Here is a 21,572-nt window from a genome sequence, read left to right on the forward strand (position 1 = left end):
CTCTATATGTGCTTGTATATGTTGACGATCTGATTGTTACAAGTTCTAATTATGCTACTGTTCATCAATTCATTGATGCATTATGTGCCACCTTTGCTAGTCGGAAGTTAGGGGATCTGAATTATTTTCTTGGCATGGAGGTCATCCGCAATGGCAGTCACCTATCTCTCTCTCAATCTTGTTATGCTTCTAATTTGTTAAAGAAATTTAAGATGGATCTTTGCAAGCCAAGTCCCACTCCATTCCTCTCATCCACACGCTTATCTGCACATGATGGTGATCCACTTTCTAACCCAGAGACATATCATAGTATGGTTGGTGGGCTTAAATATCTTACTCTCTCACGCCCCGACATTACCTATGTTGTCAATCAAGTTTGTCAATACATGCATAATCCGAAAACCACTCATCTTCAAGCAGTCAAGCGCATTTATTACTATATCAAGGGCACCGTTGTGCATGGTCTCCTCTTCGGTTCCTCAACGGACTTATCTCTTCGTGGATTTTCTGATGTTGATTGGGTTGGTTCTGTTGATGATCGTCGATCCACTAGTGGTGCGTGCATTTTCCTTGGCCCGAACCTTCTGACTTGGACTGCTAAAAAGAAATCCACAGTGTCTCGCTCAAGCTTTGAAGCTGAATATCGCGCTCTTGCCACCCCAACAGCTGAACTACAGTGGTTCAGCTATTTGTTTCATGAGATTGGTCTTCCTCTTTACACTCCACCATGCATTTACGTCGATAATGTCTCCGCTCTTCACATGGCTGCAAATCTAGTCTTCCATGCTTGCACACGGTACATAGAAATTGACCATTTTGTTCGTGAGTTAATTGCTTAGGGGGTCCTTGCCGCTCGGCATATTCCTTCACAACATCAAATTGCCGATGTCTTCACCAAAGAACTATCTCGTGAACGATTCTCCTTCCTTATTTCCAAGCTCAACTTCACTTTGTTCAGTTTCACTTAGGGGGGGGGGGATAAAGAGATTACTACAAGTCCAGCAAATCAAGCAGACAAATCTGCCATTAGAACGTGATTTGCTGCATTGCACGATTCACTCAGTCTCTGTCTTTACTGTTGTATTGTATTCTAATACTTGCCTTCTATGGCTTTACAAAGTCAACTAATGTAATATGTATATATATACAATCTGTGATAATGCAAATAATCAAGAAAATCAATCACAAATTATTCTCACCTATTCTCCCCTCTTTTGCGTTCATACTTTTCCTTTCCAATCTCAAATTCTATAAAATGAATGTCTCCATTAACAGTTTTACCCTAATAATAATAATCTCTTGTGATGTATCTGGGATTAGTTTTCATGGTTAAATAAAGTGAGAGTTGACAATTGAAGCTTTTTGTTTTTTCTTCATAAAATAGCAGCTAGGTTTTCATACGCACTACAAACTCATGATATTTGTCTCCGCTTAGTTAGTTGATAGAATATTAAATTTGACTCGCATGCATGACGAGAACGATATATATTTGTGACAAATTTAACATCTAATTGTTAAAGTGCCAATTACAGTTTTCTTTTTTTTCGTCCCCAGCAAAATTCAACAAAGGCTGTTAGCTCAGCACAAGTTTGTATGGAAAGATAAAGTTCATATTGATGCCTTGTTTTCTACTCATATATAGCTCTTTGGCACTGATGACATATTCAACGTGAAAACAAACCACCCACTGCAATATAAGTCAATAACATTTAGTCTTAATCATCGTTCCATATAATTAACAGATGCACACAAATTAATATCCCGAGGAAATAAAAATAAAAAAACCAAGTGGAGAGGAATGTTGATAATAATAAATAATTGTTGCTTTTTTTAATGTTATTGCTGTTGTTATATTGTAACTATCTAATAATATATATATGTTATAGCAACTTGGTGTTTCAAACCCACCATTTGTCATTTAATTTGAATGTTTATCTTAATCAGGGAATTGTTATTGACATTCCAAAATTCTCATTCTACACTCCAAACTTTCTATATTTAGAAAGAAAAATACACTTGTGAGTGTAGAATGAGATTTCTAGTGTTAATCACACTTCCCTATCAGTAATTATATTTGTATACAGCGCACCAAATTAATCTAGAAGACATATTTAATTTACTGAAAATGAGAGTTTCCCCCATGAAACATATTTTCTCTCACTTAAAACCCATCCTCTTTATTTTTTCAGACTTAAACCCCCTTTACTAGAGTCCAACTAAGCAAATTTCCTTAACAAGCTTGGTATGTCAGTTTTTATAATTCTTGTGTTCCTAAAATAACCTCATAGATTGTAACGTGGGTGAGGGTTTGACTTATGATTAACAATAAATTTTTCATTTTATTGTTTTCAATGCAATTAAATGTCAATGAACCTATTATTTTATTAGGCTTTCTTTTCTCAAAATTTTGTTACCAACAATTGTTTTATCGTGAAACTAACTTACCTTATTAGCATGCAATATATAATATAAATAAAAATATTATGGTGTTTTACGTTGAAACATGGAAAAATAATTTGTGTCAAAAAAAATTGCACAAAATAATTGTTGTATTTTTTTTTCATTTCATAGAAAATAATTTACCTATCTATATGTTAGTACCCACTTAGAATAGAAATACTCTAAAAATAAGTTACCTACCCCATATGACACACCCCGACCTAGATCGAGGCATGCTGGCCGTTACGTGGGAGTGACGTAACCATGTGCACAGTGCGGAAGCAATAAAGATATAAGGGAAATGCGAATGAATAAAAACCAAACTACTAGCAGTACTAGTTAAGATAAGAGTGCTAGTGCGAGATTAAGTGTGAAATACACAACTAGTGCAATAAATATCCTAGATGCAGTCAAGCAGGACAAGTACTAATTGTACAACACCCAAGAGTGATCCTACATTTATGATTTTTGTCAGAACCCCCGTCGAAATCCTCGTGATCCACCAAAGCACTTCTACCTAAAACTTGGAGGGGCGCAAAACAAAAAGTGTGAGTGGGCAAAAACAAAGCTTTTCAAAATCATATCATTTCTCAAAAGTTCTAACCCCTCGCCGTAAAACCCATATAATTTTCCCAGAAAAATATAATATATGCTACATCAGAATTCATACTCAGGATGAAAATCCAAAGAAGTATACCATGCCAAAGTATCTCAATGAAATGCAATAAGTAGTCCAATTCACATATATCAATGCCAAATATCATATCAGTCAGATTCATCTAATGTACCATGCACGGCTGAGTCTATAGCTCATAACTAATCTCAATCATATCAAATCAAATCCTGCACACGAGTCGGAACCACCTAAAGTGGTATGTACGACAAGACTAGGTGTAATATAAATATGCTCTAGTGCTACAATCACGTGAAGACTGTGCGAATAATCGTGGGTCACCTACGAATCGGAACCACCTAAAGTGGTCTGTACAACAAGCCTGTGCACCTAACTTGGATCCAAGGTGAGCATATGGTGCAGGAGGTGAACATCACATAAAGGACTGTGCCCTAACTCTGGGCCGGAGAACTAACACCGGGGTGCAGGTTTATGAGCTCTCAATACATCACAACATATCTCACATAACTGAAGCAATCTCATATCTTTAATTTATAAACTTATCTGGCACTTACCTGTGCAAGCGCAGCACCAATCATAAATATATGCAACTACTAATGCATAATAAAATAGACAGATACTTTGCATGGCATTTCAAAACGTAATTTCATTTAAACACATTTTCTGGGAAAAATCTCAAGTATATAGGTATATACGGAAAACCAAAAGCCTACTCACTGGTATGTCGAAGTGTCGTAGCCCCCGAGCCTTGATTGATGGCGCTCGTCCTCAAGATAGGTCTCACCTATATGCGAAATAACTGAATAAACGTTATTTAAAGTACATATACAAAACTAGGAAATAACTTCTCATACATTGCTCAAATGGGGTATTTGAATATACCACCATGATCTACTCAACCTCAGGAACATCCCCATATTTTTAGAAAATTTTTCCGAGCACCCACGCACTGGCCAAGGCACGGCTAGACGCATGGCTCACGCGCAGGCACGTGCTTGGCATAGGGTACGGAATAGTCAACGCCGTTAGGGAATATTTCGTTAAAAACTAGAATATGCCGTTAAAGTTACCTGACGGAGTCAAAATATTCTGTCAACTTTGACGGAATATTGTCCTCCTTCTTCCTTGGATAGCCGAAGTCCGGCACCGGTCGTCGCTGCGATAGCCGGAAACAAGGAAATTTTAAAACTTCAATATCTCGCTCATTTTTTCCACCAAAAATCATGAAATTTGCACCAAAATGAAGCTTAGGACTAGAAGAACAAAACCTTACCACTTTCAAGCCTTGAAATTCACGGGATTTTGCCGAAGAAACCTCGATATTCCGACCAAACTTGAAACTTGTCAAACTCAACTTCCCGACATCCAAAACACTTACGTTTTTCTTCTTCGAGCTTCAAAAAGACGTCCTAAAGCTCACTAGCAGCTTAAAATCTCCTAAAAACTTCGAAATCATGAGTGCATGAATAGTAACCCAAAACTGGGTTCTCGGGAAAATGAGTTCTTCACGTTTTAAAAACGGTATAGATGTGTTCCTGAGCTCACAAGGAACATGAAGATGACTTCAAAAACCTCGATCCGCAAAGAAATTGCTTGGTTTGAGGTTTGTTCGTACGTTGTACGGAAAAATGGAGATAAACCGAGAGGGAAGAGAGAGAGAGGGTCAACGAGAGGGTATGAGTGTGTCTGTGTGTGGTCCATGATTGACCAACCAAACTAAAAACAAAGGAAAATAGAAACCTAAATCCTAAATAGTTTCAAAAGTCTAGGAAAATAGGAATTGGACCACACCCAAAACATAACACGCAACCCATCTCAACATCTAAGGGCAAAATAGACATTTCACATTGTTGACGGGAGGGTATGGGTGTGTGTGTGTGTGGTCCATGATTGGCCAACCAAACAAAAAACAAAGGAAAATAGAAACCTAAATCCTAAATAATTCCAAAAGTCTAGGAAAATAGGAATTTGACCACACCCAAAACATAACACGCAACCCATCTCAACGTCTAAGGGAAAAATAGACATTTCACATTGTCGAAAAATTTATTTCGGGACGGGCTGTCACACCATAGACGTGATATTGTAAAGAAAAAAAATATAGGTAAATAGTTTGTATCAAAAGAGTGTAGGTCAATTAGTTTGTATCAAAACAATGTAGGTAAATTAGTGAATTTTTAAAATATAGGTAAATAGTTTGTAATATGTGGTCTTAAATCAGGAGCTCATTGCTCATTAAGCATAATTGAAGGTGAGTAATAATATTTATTGACATATTTAGGGCATTGTGGCATAAGTTGTAAATATTTTATAAGGATAGGTCATTTATTTGCCAACATGGCAAACTATTTGAATTTTGGGTTTTATTTGGATGTTTAATATGAGGTGGGTTTTTGAAAATTGTACCCCAAGAGCTGGCATTGTCATTCACTACAAGAAAAATGGGCTAAGAACACAATTGATTTGTGCCCTTCTCATTTTCATTGAGCACAAATATATATTTGGCTTTTTAAATTCCATTGAGCACCAAAATACCTCAAATGTGCCCTCTAACATAAAAACACATTAGTTTGTGTCGGGTATTTGTGCCTACTAAAATTTGAACACAAAACTTTGTGTCCAGCTTGCATGTCAGAGATGGAAATTTTTTTTATTATTTTACACAGACACAATAAAGGCTTTTGTGCTCTCTATTTTAATATATTTAAATAAAAAATTATGTTTTTGTGTCCTTTACATTTACTTTTTCCTATTCCGAACTATTTTTTTCCTATTCACGATTTGTGAAAATATATAGTTGCAATCAACTTGAATTATTAGTGGTGATAAATATTTTATTTTATTTAAATAATACTTATCGTAATGAACACGTGGTCACAAATGGATGTGAATTCAGAGTTAGAACTGGTTTGGTATTGCTGTGCTTTGAAAAAAAGCTGCTGTGAGAATAAGCTGCTGTGAGAATAAGCGGCTGTGCTGTGAGAATAAGCGGCTGTGAAATAAATCAGCAGAGTGTTTGGTAAACTTTTTTGTAAAAGTGCTTTTGGAAAAAAAAGCAGTCTAATAGTGGGTCTTTTTATTAAAGAAGCACTGTAGCTCCATGTGCTTTGAAAAAAAGCTAGTTTTCCAAAGCTGCAAATAGCAGCTTCAGCTTTTTCCTTTGATTTCAGCTTATTCTCACAGCAGCTTCCAAAATAAGCCCTTTTTTTCAGTTTACCAAACACCTAAAACCCTCACAGCTTTTTTTCATGGGTGCTTTTTTTTTAAGCACCTCACTCCCAAACTAAGTCTAAGTTACGAATTTTTAAAGTTAGAAGGCAAAATGGTAATTTTGGGAGAGAGCATTCTATAAGCCAAAGGCTTCTCCCATTTTACTTTCCCGGCAAGCAGATGCAGCAGGGACCCACCCATGTGGGTCTTCACCCTTCCCACCTAGTTATATGTGTGTATATTTTTGATGGATTTCTGTGCTCCTTCATTGTTTTCTATCCTGGCAGGCAGATGCAGCAGGGACCCACGTGGGTCTTCACCCTTCCCACCTGGTTATGTATATATAATTATTTGTTGAGTATTAATCCAACAATCTTCCATCTCCCTCCAGGTTATGTATATAATTATTTTATTAATTTTCTGATGGGTTTTTGTGTCCCGTGGGACCCACCCACGTGGGTCTTCACCCTTCCCCGTGCTTCTACTCCTCTCTGCACTCCATCACTCTTCCATCTCCCTCCTTTACACAATCCTCTCTCTCACTAATTTTCTCTCTCTACTTCTTCACACTTTTCTGTCATTTCCCTCACCATCTCTGTGCTCACTGCACAGAAAACCGCAGTATCCATCTCCATCTAACTAGCCACTCCGACGAACCTTGCCACCACCCAAACACTACATTGCCACCCTCACTCTCTCACAATCTTTCTGTCTCTCCCTCTCGGCTTCTTCCTTGACACAGAGAAACACATAAGCAACGACGGCGACATAGCTGGCGATCTCTGGCGAGGCAACCACTAGCGTCAACTGCAGACTCCCCTTTACCTTTTGCTTTCTGGAAATCGAAACCGACGTGACGAAATGACAAGCTCTATCGTGGCTTGACTCCCCGACGAGATTTTTCATCGAATTCAGTATGGGTGAGTCTCGAAAACACCTTAGTTAGGTTCTTTAAGTTGTTTAGAGACGTTTTCGTGCACTGCATGCCTGATTTGGTTAAGTTTGGATGCATTTTCAACTCAGGGGACAAATTCCCCTGATTTCCAGCGAGGGCTATGAATTTAGGCTATCACCGGCCAACTAATGGCCTTAAAAAAGGTAAATTTCGAATACTTACCTTTGTAGCTTTGTTTTAGCTTTTGAATTGTTGAAAATGGTTGTGTTTTGGACCAAAACGGACTCTGAAACCCCTGGCGTGGCTGCAGGTCGTACTTTCGTTGCGTCTGGTACTGTTGTGGATGGCGCGTGGAGCACAGGTGCCTCCACCGGAAGGATGACTACCTGAAGGGATGAATATACGTTTTCAAATGTTTGTTTGGTATTTCGAATTTGTTATTTTTATTTATTTTTAAGTTAATTGATAGGGCACAATTACAAAAATTGTGCTAACATGAATCTGAAATGGCATCTGACACAGGTGTCAGAGCAGGGCACAAAAAGAACCTTATTTGTGCTCAACTCTTTGAGCACACATGGCCATATCGTGCCCTCTAATCAATGGTGACGCCCATAGAGGGCACATACACAAAGATAGTAGTTGCATTGTTGCTATTGGTCTATGACCACAATTGTTGGTGCTTTTTGGCCTCAAAGGGCACATATAATTTATAGTGCGCAATGCTCATTTTTGTTGTAGTGATTATTTCTTGATTAATTGTTAATCTTGGACCGTCTTCGTATATGCATACATATAAGTGTGTAGGAGGAGGGGTAGCTATGCCCGGTAGTAGTTGGTTCATTTGACTTGTGAGAAATGAATGTCTCCGTTTAACAGTTTTACCCTTATACTAAATCTCTTGTGATGTAACAATGATTAGTTTCATGGTTAAATAAGGTGAGAGTTGACAATTGAAGCTTTTATTTTTTATCTTCATAAAATAGCAGCTAGGTTTTCACAGACGCACTACAAACTTGTTTTAGTTTAGTGATATTTTTCTCCGTTTAGTTGGTTAATAGAATATTAAATTTGACTCGCATACATGACGAAAACTATATATATTTGTGACAAATTTAACATCTAACTGTGAAAGTGCCAATTACAGTTTTCTTTTCACTTTTTTCGTCCCCAGCAAAATTCAACAAAGGCTGTTAGCTCCACAAGTTGCTCTGGATAGATAATGTTCATATTGATATTGATACCTTGTTTTCTACTCATATATATAGCTCTTTGGCACTGATGACATATTCAACGTGAAAACAAACCACCCACTGCAATATAAGTCAATAACATTTAGTCTTAATCATCGTTCCAAATAATTAACAGATGCACACAAATTATTACCCCGAGGAAATAAAAAAAAAAAAGAGAAGAATGTTGATAATAATAAATAATTGTTGCTATCATTAATGTTATTGCTGTTGTTATATTGTAACCATCAAACATATATATATGTTATAGCACCTTGGTGTTTCAAACGCACCATTTGTCATTTAATTTGAATGTTTATCTTAATCAGCATTATCACTAATTGTATTTGTATACAGCACATCAAATTAACCCAGAAGACGTATCTAATTAATTTATGAACCAATCTCTTTGCAGAGAAAAATTGTCAAACTAATTATATTTAGTTTTTGTGCTTTCCAGATAAATTATAATACGATATTTTATTCCATAAAATTCGATGGATTCAATGCGGTGCCTGAAAATTGTAGGAGCTGCAGTTTGATCTGCATGTGCACCCCAAGAGCTGGCATTGTCATTATTCCTTGATTAATTGTTAATCTTGGATTATTTTTTGTATTAAATTTGACTTTAGTATGGTTGCTTGTTTCAGTATAATTCTTACCAACATTTGAAAACGTTTATTCTACCAATTATATATATTATATTAAAATAAAGAAATAGAGTTTCACTTTCGTAACTTTGATTTTGATTTTATTCGAGAAGTACACCAAAACTGCCTAATACAAACAAAATCTCGAAAAGTTTATTATGAGAAAACTGATAACGTGACAGTGTGACAATCGTATCATTTCAAAATAAAAACATTGCATATCAATAATATAATTCTCTACATATATTTTACAAAGAGCTTTCAGGTCTACTTACCCATGTTGTTAAAACATATAGAAGTTGCACAAAATTTGACCGTAATTAGACTCGAGGAGCTGCTGGGCTGGATCATTTGACATTCACAAGTCTGTATGGATTCCTTAAGCTCATAGATCATCTGAACTCGCAACATTTACATTGTGGATGATGACAAATACAAAATGTTCATCTCGGCTCAATCCAGCTTTGGATCATGCTATTCTTCGAAGATTGCGTGTTAGACTCCGCGGGCAGTGAAATGAGACTTCCTGAAGGAATTGTCCTGTTGAGTACTGCGCTACCAGAATTGAGAAATGGGGGTTGTGTTGGCTGAGGAATCTCAAGATTTTCGGTAAGCATTTTCACGACTAATGACATTGCCGGCCGCAGCTCTGCTGAAGCTTGCATACAAAGTAACCCTATTTGAAGTAACCGAGATGCTTCTTCATTTTCAAACTTACCTTCTAGGAGTGGATCGACAGCTTCACATAACCTACAAGTTCCATAAAGATCCCAGGTCTTTATGAAATGAGATAAAAGAAGGTCAAATTATGATTACTGAAAGTGGATGTGAAAATTTGTTCACGAAATATAAATTTAGCAAATATGCAAGAGAAACAATTTTGTTTACCATTTTCAGGATAGAAGTCGAACTTGAAAAGACAGAATTGTTCCTCCTTCCACTGATGATTTCGATGACAAGAACTCCAAAACTGTAAACATCTGCCTTCTCGGTCAACATGCCACGAACGACATACTCCGGAGCCATGTAACCTCTAAGCAAGAAAACGTAGTCTTCTTCTATGTTAGAAACGATAAACTAGTCTTTGGAGCAGAAAATAAAAACGAAAACAGGCAGAGCGCAACTTACAGTGTGCCAGCAATGGCAGTGCTTATGTGAGTTTTATCTTCAGGGAACATTCTAGCAAGTCCGAAATCAGCAATCTTTGCATTGAATTCCTCGTCAAGCAGAATGTTGCTCAGTTTTATATCCCTATGAATGATCCTCAATTTCGATTCTTCGTGAAGATAGGCCAATCCCTCAGCTGTTCCCAGTATGATTTTATACCTCAAATCCCACCTCAGTGGCTCCACATTGTTTTTCACTGAGAATTCATAGAGGGATGAACTGTAAGAACGCGAAAATGGACTGATGATGCGAAAAACCAAATTGTCTTACCGAAAATAGGATGGAGAAGAGAAAATTACCAATAAAATAATCATGAAGGCTTTGATTTGGGACATACTCATAAACAAGAAGGCTCTCGGGGCCTGTAATGCTGCACCCCAACAGCTTTAAAAGATTTTTATGATGAATTCCGCTGATCAAATTAACTTCGTTGAAGAAATGATCCACCCATTGCCTTGCGTTGAAGAACAGCCTCTTTATGGCAACAACATTTCCATCCGGCAGAACTCCCTGTGTGTAAAAGAAATGAAATTCCCAAGTTAATTCCATATAATGAAATCTGATGCCTACGCAGAACGAAGGGAGAAATTACCTTATACACTGAGCCAGATCCTCCTTGTCCAAGCTTGTTGGCATCATGAAAGTAATTGGTGGCCTTCTCGAGAACTTCGTATGAAAAATTGAGTTGGGACTTATTCACAGTGGCAAACAGAGCTCCGAATTGCTTTTTCTCCGAAGCAGCTGTGAAATTAAAACAAGAACAGAAAAATTTAATCCAGTGCTTAAAGATAGAAGAATCTAAACAGAGTTTCAAACCAAAACTCTGGTACCTTTCCTCCTCGTCAGTATTTTCTTCCTTGCAAAGAAAGCAACCGCAGAAATAGTCAGCACAACAGCAAATGTTACAGCCAAAATTATTGCCAAGCTGCGGCGTCCTGTCAAACAATTTGCATATGATGTAAACGTGAGTTAGTATTAAAAGGGTATGTAAATACTGTGTAAATATTAGGAGTTTTTTATTAGGAAGGATATATGTTTGTGTCCTTTATTGTTTTCTTGTGGAATAAGGATTGTATGTGTATATATTTCAATTATGTAATACAATGAAAATTAAGCCGTAAAATTCTATTCATTATCACTCAAGAACAGATTGCAGCATTTAGTTAACAACACAAAACCAAAATTTACAAGTCCACACAATGTCAAGTTTCCTACTTTAAGAAACAAATCATCACCACTCATCACATGGAACTCTAAAGTCGAATCAGATGGTCCGAAATTTGAATCCAAACTACGAAAATTTTGAACTTCATCAAATATTCTTGGACGGTAACCAAGAAAATGTACAAAGATCAAGTAAACCAAACCAGAGCAGTCCGTCCCGCATAACCGGAGTTTAGATTATATTAGAATATCGCTCGAATAAAAAAAAAATTAGTATTCGTTCCTTAGGTACTAACGTTCATTGACTGATACCTTATTAGTTTTCAAATTTTGATTGAAGTCTCTAGTATTAATGTGATAATGAATTTTACATATTTATTAAATATTTTTTTTAAATAAAAATTAGTAATTGATTTAGGATTTTAATACTCACACCTCTATTAAACTCCTAATTAATTTTCAATTCAAACATTTTCAAAATAAAAAAAAAATTAAATTAGAATAAGTTCGTACCCATTAGTTTTTATAAAAAGATTCTTAATTTTTTAATCTTAAATGTACCCATTCATATAATTTTTAATTTGTTTTAATCTTAAATGTACTCATTCTTAAATATACCAATTTGTTATATGTAAAATGTACAAATTTGTTATATAAAATTTACCCAAAATTTTAATATAAAATCCATTCAAAAAGTTTTAATCAATCTTTAAACTTATATGGCTATATTCTTTTTTTGTTGATTTGAGAATGTATCTACATCAAGTTTAATCGAAGCAATTTACTAATATTATTAAGCCTAATATGTTTTTTTTTTTTTGAAAAATGTATCCATGTTTTGGTACAATATTTTTTTTTTGTTAAAATTTGATAAATGTACCCATATACCCACAGACACGCGCAATATAATAGAGATTATAATTTATATTTTATTATTTTTAATCTCACAAATTATGGGTTATATTTAAAATCTCATTAATATAAACAAATACAATTTTTAATTTAAAAATTATAGTAACTTATACTATTATATTAAGGTGAGAGATTTCGATCAAAAACTAAAAACAAACAAGATTTTGATAAAAACATATTGATAGCCAAAGAACGCATCCAAATTGTCAAAAAAAAAAAAAAAAAAAAAAAAAAAAACTAACCTCCATTTCGTCCTGCATCATCAGTGACTGTATTGTTATCATAAAACTTCTGAGTCGAATACCTCAAATAACACCCAGCATTCAAAGCCCTCCCTTCTTCTTTCGGAGTGCAAGATCCGATTCTCTTAACGGCGTCAGCCAAACACTCCTCGCAACCAGGCCCCTTCACAAACTCCCAACACTGCGCCAACCCGTAAACCGAAACGTTCCCTTCACCCACCACAAACCCAGCAGAAAACCCATCATTCCTCGGCGCCAACGAACTCAAATTCCTCACCAACCTCAAAGCATTATCCTTAAAAACTGTCCGATTCCGACCAAAATCTCTGTCCCCACAAACGGTCCTGTCTTCGGAACTCAAGCTCTGGTTGAAGAAATCGAAATCATCGTGCCGGAGGTAGCAGCCGTCGAAGAAAAGCCGGCCCCCGCGAGTTGCTTTCACAAATTGGAGGCACCCTAAAATCTTGATTTTGCACTGGGCGAAGCACTGGTCGCAGTCCGTTTTGGAGACGTCTTTCATGCACTCGCCGAAGGCGAAAACGGTTACGTTTCCGGTTCCGGTGACGACGCTGGCGTATCTTCGGGTGGCAATCTGTGGGGTGACGGCGTTCATGGCTGCTAAGAAGTTGGAGATGAAGGTTTGACGTTCTGGGATCTGAATGGTGTCGTTTCTGCATATCAAGGCTGCCTGTGTGGCTCTCGGGTCAGAACGAGCGCTCTTTAGAAACAAAAACAGAGGAAGGAGCAGAAGTAAGATAAAATTGGACATGTTGGAGTTTGATTCGGTACAAAGTTGTCGAAAAATGGTTGGATTGAATGGTATGTGTTAATGGGGTGCTTGGAATTCAAGAAAATGTTGTGGTAATGTGGTCGTCTTCTGAATTCGGAAACTGGAAAATGATGTCGAAAACATACATATTTTCAGTGAAACGACACCAGTTTTTTAGAATAAGTTTCAAGTTAGTCATTTTTTCTTTAAACAATAAAAGACTCGTTGACTCGCCCTCCTATCGATCATCTTCCGATCCTTTACCTATATGATTTAATTCTTTATTTTATTCCTAAAGAAATAATTAAAAGCGCACTAAAGGGCGGAAATGTAGGCAAGCACATAATGATAAGGATCGATCAAGTACTCCACGAAATGTCTCACTGTAAAAATTGGGAAATTTTTTTTTCTTTGCGCATGCTATTGTTCCAACAAAAATAGAGTCTTGCTACTTGTTGTGCCCTCAGTGAACTAACTTTTTGCCTTCACCCCTAGTTATAGGAGCTTTGTCGAGTGAAAATGACAATAGGATACATTAATAAATTTGCCTCTCATTTCCAAGTAAAGAATAATATCAATAGACTATTGCAAGCTTTAAACCTGCTATTTTGTCGGTAATTGAAATGAAAGTCATATTTTGCATATATATTTTTGATATTTAGGGTAAGTTTACTGGTTCGTAATCATTAAGAATTGAGTTTCAATTATATGTTACTCATGTGTTATGTGACAAAAATATATGTGAGATTTTCAGATACATACAATAGTTGGAGTTCAACTCTTGATTCTTAAAGAATTGGACTCCTTGGGTTGGGGTGGTTTCTATAATTCATGGTTTCTGATTTTTAAGGATTGGTAAATGTATCATTAAATTAGACTCTTATATTAGAACATATATATATATATACATATATTTATATTTTTAAGAGAAATACTAAGGAGATTATCTCAAAAGTGAGACTCTTTATAGATTATATGTCACCTCAAATTTTTTGCACAATATTTTATAATATTAACACAAAAATTAACATTAAACTGTGAAGTTACAGAGAGATCTTACATAATTTCACATTGTAATCTCAAATAAATTTACCTCTACTTGGGTAGCCGTATTCTAATTACATTTAATAGTTAGTCGCTAATGTCTTGTTCTACAGGTTGGAGAAAAGTCAAAGTCTGAGAGTAAGGCAATGAATATTCCACCAAACAACCCCATGGTCTAAAATTTCAATGTTGATTTTTGCCTTGCTGAAGTTTCAAAGTTGGAATTTTCTTGGTCCAAGTGCTAGCGTTGGAATTTTCATGCCAAAATTTATAGGTTAGAACTGTTTGAATAAATTCTAAAATTTTGTTTCAAATTCTCAATTAGATGCATCCCCTTCAAATACTTCAAAGGATGCAAAATATTTTATTCTTTCAAAAGTCATGGCAAGTCAAGTACTCAGCATTTGCACGTGAGATCTACCAGCGCACGGAACCAGGCACCCCACCATAAAAACGAAACGCCGGCTTTTTGGTTGAGGCCAAAAGAGCTTTCAGCCTTGGCGATTCTACAACCAATTGTGGGGCCCATGTGGATCGTACATTGTCGGATACGGACTTTGGAGATGCGACTTGTCGAAGTAGTGAAAGGGATCGATACGATGTATCGTATCGGAGGCCCAATCATTGTCAGAGGCCCAATTTGAAGAAGCCTGTTTCCGTAGCCCATAGTGGTCAAGCTTGTATTTGGTTTCGCAAGCCCAAAACCAAAAAGTTTGTTGGAAGAAAAAGTTGCTTTATCAAGCCCATCCAATTGAAGGCCGTTGGAAGAAAAAGATAAAGATAAAGTTTAAGAAAGACGAAGGATTAAGGATCAAACAGTCCCTACTTGTTTATGCTTTTGATGAGGTTGAGCTACGTAATTTTCGTGTCAAATCAACATCACTATTTTTAGAGAAATACTATGGAAACGGGATTTTCTTAAAAATTGGATATTCTATGGACTTTTCATTACTTAATACTTTTAACATAATTTTCGTACTAACATTATTATATGTAATATAAGATAAGTTTGGTAACTCTCTTACAGTTATATAACATGGTACAAAAAATATAAGATGACGGAGAGTTCACGAATAATCCTATTTTAAGAGAGTTTCTTTAGTATTTCTCGTATGTATAGTTCCACTCATTATCAAGTTGTTTGGTGCATAATTGTGGCTCCTTTTATTAGACTCCAACTTCTCTTCCCTTAAGCTTTTGAGATTTTTTACCATGTACTAGTATTTACTGTATTAGAATCATAAATATTGTATAAATAAATCATTGATAATATTATTACATAACACGCCAATATATAGATGTCAATTATGAAAAGACAGATATCCGGCACAGAAGATTTCTAACTAAATAAAACTATACTTAATTAGATAAATTTTCCTTGCTTGTAACAAATACTGGCACAATGGCACGTAATCGAAACTACTAATTTACTTATATACTAAAACAGTACATATTTGAACAATTTAATAGGTATACACACATAAATTTTGAATTCCCAACTTGAGATCATTAACGATGGCATGCAGTAAATCAAACATGCGGCGGTGAAATCTCATCAGAGGGTCGGGTAACAGAGTCTGATTTTCCTCTTTCACTTCTGCTGTTCTCAGCAAATTTCACACTTGCCTGGTGAAAGCCTTTCTCCTTCTCCTTGGAGCTCCACTCAGACATGTAATAGTCTTCCTCTGTGGCCTTGTTCTTAGATGGACCACAAAACATGCCACCCCACTGGGGAAAATAGATCAAAGTCATCGGGAGGGTGCAACATATGATCATGATCCCCATTAGGGTTATTCCTGTTTCTTTTGAATATTTTGATCCTTTGAAGAATATCAGTTGGGTCAGAACTGCACCCACATTTCCACCACCTCCTGTCATTCCAGATATGACCCCCAATGACCTGAAAATAGGGATTAAAACCAAGAGAAATGGATGAAAATGTGATTAGGGTAAGATAATAAGGGGTAGCAACACAATGGTTTAGGTCAAGGTCAAAATTCATGGAGATTCTCATATAGAATCGGAATATATATCTCCGGTTACACATCAGAATCTATCTCTTTAAACATAAAAACATCCACTATCATATGTGAAAGACTGAAAGTTTGTATAGTTTCACTAGTAAGGATAATGTAAGTAATGAATCAGGAAAGATAAGATCGAGAGAAAAAATGAGGTTGAGGTTAACTAGCCATATGGGTGTGGCTAACTTGGCTATGACATTTTATCCTCTCTTTTCTGCACTCAAATTTGAATCACGATGTCTTCGTAACCAAGATTAGATTATAATACCGCTCGAACAACACAAGAATTAAAAAGTCATTGTGAAAAGAACACACCTTCTAGAGACAAATGGAACCACACCAAATGTAAGCCCACAAGCACCTTGGACGAACACGGAGAACAAAATCATGACAACTATGGATCCAACCAAAGAATTCACCCGCCCAAGAATCACACACAAAACACCTCCCGTGGTCTGCACCACCCACAGAGTCCACAGCCTCCCCCTCATCCCAAACTTCTTCGCCACAACATCCGACAGAATCCCACCTCCGGGCCTTGAAACAATATTCGCCAACCCGAAACTCGCCGCGATCATCCCGGCCGTGTGGAGTTTCAGATCGAACCTGTCGTAGAAATATTCCGCTATGATGTTGTCCACCGCTAGCTCCACCCCAAAGCAATATCCGTACGTCAATGCCAGAATCCAACCTCTGTAATTCGTGACGCCGTGGTAGAACACGCTCGAGAATTTGTCTTTGGGCTTTTCGCCGGATTTATGGAGGCCGTAGAAGTTTCCGTCCGGCATGTCCTGTCCGAATATCAGGATGGCGAATGCTGACAGTGTCTGAAACAGGGCAGGGATGAAAAACGCGATTCTCCAAGCTGTGAACTTGACGGCGCCGATGTCCCTGATGAAGCCGAACACTACCGGCATGATGAGTTGCGTTGCTCCGCCCCCCAAGTTTCCCCACCCGCCCGCGACGCCGTTGGCGGTGCCTACTACGGGGGGAGAGAACATGGAGCTCATCCAGAACTGGGTCGAGACGAAGGTGGCGAGAGAGAAGCCGGTGAAGAAGCGGACGAGGAGGAAAGACATGGGGGACGACGCAATTGCAGTGAAGTAGACTGCAGGGGCAGTGAGGAGGATGAGTGTGGCGGAGGCAAGCCGCGGACCGAACAAGTCGCACGCTGTCCCCATGGCTATTCGGGCGAACACAGCGCCGGACACAGACGCAATCCCGGCATTGCCGATGTCGCTGGCGGTTAGGTTGAGGTTGTCGCGGATGATGGGGATAAGCGGCGGAGCAGCAAAGCTGGACACAAAACAAAGGAAAAAGGAAAACCAAGACAGGTGGAACGCCCGCATGTGGGGTTTGGCAATCGAGAACAATCTGAACTCTGTGGCCTTGTGGTCTGAGTCCACCGGCAGCGCGAATTTCGGAGACCCGGGTTCCATGACTCTGCTCTCTACTTCCATTTTTCCGATGATTCGAGCGTTGGTTTGATCAAACTCGAAACTTCAAATGCTGCAACCGTTAGCGGCCGTCTGATGATGCCGGACTGCCAGATACATACAAAAGGATTGCAACTTTTGTTTTTTTGTTGTGAATTTGGATGTTACTTATAAATAGTATCAAGCTCGACTTCTCTAGGCCTCGAAAAGGCAAGAGTTTTGGGTTTTTGGAGTTGGAAACTCTGTGAATCCGCCGAGTCTCACCCTTTCACTGCCGCTGTAAGATGCAGAGGAGAAGTTGGAATTGATTAAGGTACGTGGAGGTTAGTGCTTGGCTGGAAGTGTGGGCTTTGAGATCCCCAAATGCCAAGGAATTTGGAATTAGATAAGAACAAGTTGTGTAATTGCCATTGACTATTGAGCTTCCTTCGTGACTGGGTAAGAGAGATTCCTCCTCTCACAAGTCTTAATCACTCCTGATATAGTCAAGTTGTGTTTTAGGGATTGACTATGGAGTTTGGGATTCAATTTCACATGGCATGATCGATAATTAAAGAATGAAGTGGGTTCTCAATAATCAACTTGTCATCGATTGAATCAAATATAATCCCTAAAAAGGTTAAAAATAGTTATTTAATATTACGGTTTAATGGTATTTCTCTTATTTGATAAGTAACAGATCTTTGGTTCAATTATTGAAAAATGCAAGTTTGATCATATTATTACTAATCTATTATGAAACTTAGTCCACACCCATTATAATATCCAAAAAAGAAAAAGAAAAAAGAGGCTAAAAATAGACTCCAAGAAGTGAGAGGATTCAATTATTTTCTTTTATTGGTATAATTTTGTGTTGATCTTCTCACTCAAATGGGTTGGTAAACTTTTTGTTAAAAAATAAAACTTTATTATGAATCGGTAAGTTGTTAAGTTTCAGATTTAAATGTCAATATGAGTCAATATAATACCTGTTATAATCTAAGATAAATTTTGAAATTTATTATAATGTCTCTAATATTAATCTTTTTAGGTTTTATAGAAACTACCTGGTGGAACATTACTCAAATATTAGTTTTTATGTATATTCTTAGTAGGTACGTAGGTTTTTCATATTCTCTCTTCTTAAACAACCAATATCCTCCACACTTGATCACCATCTCTCACCTCATGCAGCATCTAGGCAAGCTAATTAAGCCATCACCATCAAACCACCAATATTTTAGTGCAACCTTATAACATGCAGATGCAGGACGCGAGCATCAAAAGTCGATTCAATAAAGTTAAAGGCTCGTCTTTCTCTTGCATGCAGATGCAGTAGGGTTTTGGAAGTCGAGGGGTAAGAAGAATTAGTACAGCGCCAAATAGTCTCAAAATTCAAGCCATTTTCGTTGACTTGGGCACCTGTCCGTGTCTGGGTTTGGGAGAGAATAAATAATTAAATATACAGTGACAGTTTTCAATATTCGAATGAGGATTCTCTTTGGATTCTTTTCGTAAGAATTCCGAAAATCTTCTAATCATGCCTGTTCATTGTGCTATTAGAAATTATTATAATTTTTTTATTTAAAATTAAATATAAATTATACTTGATAAAAATTATTTACACGGTATATTACAAACAGACGTAATTAGATGATCTATGAGATCCACACAAAAAGAATCCGAAAATGATGCTCATTCTAATATTCAAGGAGGGTAGAAAGTTTGAAAGGAATCTGCCTTGTTACGTGTGCACGCCTCATTCGTTGCAGCAGTATCGGCGGGTAAATCTGTGTCTCCAAAATATGAAATTGGTAAAAAAATATGTATAACTAGTTATTTAAATTGTGAGATACTTGTATTAAAAATTTAAACTTTTTTATTATTTATATAATAATACGTGTACCATCCATATTTTGAACACAATAAAAAATTTATTCACACTCACGTGCTCTATTATTCTTTCTTATTTCTCTGTTAGAGAAATAATAATAGAAGGAAAATGAATGAAAATAATTTGAAAACTTTGAGTTTTAACGAAAATATTAAAAATATGTTGTAAGTGAATAATATTATGATAACTTTTTTAAAATAAATATATAATTTTTCGTTAAAATGAATTACCTTATAAGTTTTTCGTTAAAATTATGAAATAATAAAGGGCTAATCATATATTATTGTTTAAAAACAAAAATCCTTTGGTGAGTAGCACAAACAAGCTATGCGTTGGCTGATTGATGGAGTAGTGAGCTTGACAGATGACACAGAGGGAAGCAATTACTCTAGGACAATCCTTGTCCATTACTCTACACCCAATGGGTGCAATCAAATCATGGCGGAATGAAAGTCTACTTTGGCAGTTGGCCTGCCATTACGAATACGACCCTAATTTTTTTGACTTGGCCAGTAAAAGCAGAACTTTAGGGATCCAGATCCTCTCCGGATCTAAGGATCCTGATCTCAGAGATCAATTGATTCAGTCTGTTAAAATTTAATTCAATGTCTACAATTATTATAACGTTTAATGAAATTTTTATTTGTAATCGTTGGATCAAATTTCAACGGACTAGATCAATTGATCTATAGGCTCAGGATCCTTAGATCCAGGTAGGATCTGGATCCGAACTTTAGAAGTGCTTATTTCCAACTTTTACGGCCACAATCTGCCAACCAATGGTTGCGAAGCTTAGGGGCTTATCTATTTGCATTGAGTTGGAAAGGCCTTCGAGATTCGACACTAAGTTCATACGTACGGGATTTGTATGATACTCATGGAACTCATGGAAAAAACTAATGCGAAACTGTTTGTGTTTGCGCTCTATCTGTTGGCTGGTAGAATCTACTTCCATATTTGTCATCTCAATCAATAAAAAATTGATGTTTTATGGGCATTAAGCGCGTTCAAGTAAAAACCCAAAAATTTATAAGGAATGCTAAAGAGGTTAAGTTTTGTACATTAAATAATGTGATTGTCGATGATTGGATGATTACTTGAGTGTTAATTAACATGTTTATTTCTTATTGGTTACACAATATTTAATTTGCAAATTTAATTTAAAATTTTAGTCTATCTAGCTTTACTAGGGAGTAGAGATGAGTAAAATACCCATGTGTTTGGGTAACCGCAGTTACCTACCCATTTAAAGTTCACGGTTACGATTATGGGTAACCATTTAGACCAACAAACGGTTATGAGTATAATTGTTTATCCGTGAAATTTAAATGGACGGTTATGGGTATTACCCGCGGTTATAACATGTTTCCATTTACCCATTTAATATATATATATATATATATATATATATATATATATATTGTACACTCAGAAAGAAAATATAAGATATTGTGCACCACTGCGATGCGACATTGACGATCATCAGGACCTTCCCTTTGTAGATGCTAAGATCTCAAAAAGAAAATAAAAGATATTGTGTACCACTGCGATGCAACGTTGACGATCATCAGGACCTTCCCTTTGTAAGTGCTAAGAGATATATATATTAGAGAGGAGAATAACTAAGGATCGCTTTTGTTTGCCTTTTTTTTTTTTTTTGATAATTGAGTGTACAATGTAAACCTTTTGTGATCACTTACCTCTGTTGGATCCATGCTAATTGGTGTCGGTGTTCCTAAATGCGATACTAATTCAATTTGTACATTTCTTTTGTATGCCTTTTTTGGTGACAACGAGTCGATGATACTTTGTGATTGAACGTGCTAAAACATTAGTATTCGAAAGTGTTTAGTTTTGGAATATTTTGGAGCTTTGAATCAT

The 21,572-nt window shown here is 36.6% G+C and overlaps 2 protein-coding genes and 1 long non-coding RNA gene across 6 annotated transcripts; 1 reads left to right on the plus strand and 2 right to left on the minus strand.

The window, feature by feature from the left end:
• The first annotated feature begins 6,913 nt into the window (after positions 1 to 6,913).
• LOC139190755 (uncharacterized) lies at positions 6,914 to 8,141 on the plus strand. The gene is made up of 2 exons (XR_011575129.1): positions 6,914 to 7,203; positions 7,307 to 8,141. It is a non-coding gene; the product is annotated as an uncharacterized lncRNA (long non-coding RNA).
• Positions 8,142 to 9,258: 1,117 nt separating this feature from the next.
• LOC103452005 (cysteine-rich receptor-like protein kinase 3) lies at positions 9,259 to 13,787 on the minus strand. 4 transcript variants are annotated; one of them, XR_011575071.1, is made up of 7 exons: positions 12,546 to 13,677; positions 11,058 to 11,162; positions 10,820 to 10,968; positions 10,565 to 10,737; positions 10,189 to 10,423; positions 9,949 to 10,093; positions 9,259 to 9,836 (listed from the first exon to the last, which is right to left on the minus strand). XR_011575071.1 is itself a non-coding variant. In XM_070811165.1 (7 exons), the coding sequence occupies exons 1-7, from the start codon at positions 13,312 to 13,314 to the stop codon at positions 9,504 to 9,506; spliced, it is 1,947 nt and encodes a 648-aa protein (XP_070667266.1). In that variant the 5' UTR covers positions 13,315 to 13,787; the 3' UTR covers positions 9,259 to 9,503. The 4 variants fall into 4 exon arrangements, 3 of the variants coding, with proteins under 3 accessions (XP_070667266.1, XP_070667267.1, XP_070667268.1); XM_070811165.1 differs by having other exon boundaries at positions 10,527 to 10,737; positions 12,546 to 13,787; XM_070811166.1 differs by having other exon boundaries at positions 10,189 to 10,446.
• Positions 13,788 to 15,694: 1,907 nt separating this feature from the next.
• Positions 15,695 to 18,393, minus strand: LOC103452006 (high affinity nitrate transporter 2.5). The gene is made up of 2 exons (XM_008391478.4): positions 16,698 to 18,393; positions 15,695 to 16,258 (listed from the first exon to the last, which is right to left on the minus strand). Exons 1-2 carry the CDS (start codon positions 17,840 to 17,842, stop codon positions 15,889 to 15,891), a joined length of 1,515 nt encoding a protein of 504 aa, XP_008389700.2. The 5' UTR covers positions 17,843 to 18,393; the 3' UTR covers positions 15,695 to 15,888.
• Between the last annotated feature and the right edge of the window lie 3,179 nt (positions 18,394 to 21,572).

Source organism: Malus domestica, chromosome 13, assembly GCF_042453785.1.
Source record: "Malus domestica chromosome 13, GDT2T_hap1".
NCBI lineage: Eukaryota > Viridiplantae > Streptophyta > Magnoliopsida > Rosales > Rosaceae > Malus > Malus domestica.

Excerpts from the sequence above, each read along its gene's own strand:
- LOC103452005 (XM_070811165.1), bottom strand. The coding sequence starts at position 13,314 with ATGTCCAATTTTATCTTACTTCTGCTCCTTCCTCTGTTTTTGTTTCTA. Across the intron at positions 10,969-11,057 it reads AATACTGACGAGGAGGAAAG|CTGCTTCGGAGAAAAAGCAA; the intron begins GTACCAGAGTTT and ends TTAATTTCACAG. Across the intron at positions 10,738-10,819 it reads GATCTGGCTCAGTGTATAAG|GGAGTTCTGCCGGATGGAAA; the intron begins GTAATTTCTCCC and ends TTTTACACACAG.
- LOC103452006 (XM_008391478.4), bottom strand. The coding sequence starts at position 17,842 with ATGGAAGTAGAGAGCAGAGTCATGGAACCCGGGTCTCCGAAATTCGCG. Across the intron at positions 16,259-16,697 it reads GTTCCATTTGTCTCTAGAAG|GTCATTGGGGGTCATATCTG; the intron begins GTGTGTTCTTTT and ends CCCTATTTTCAG.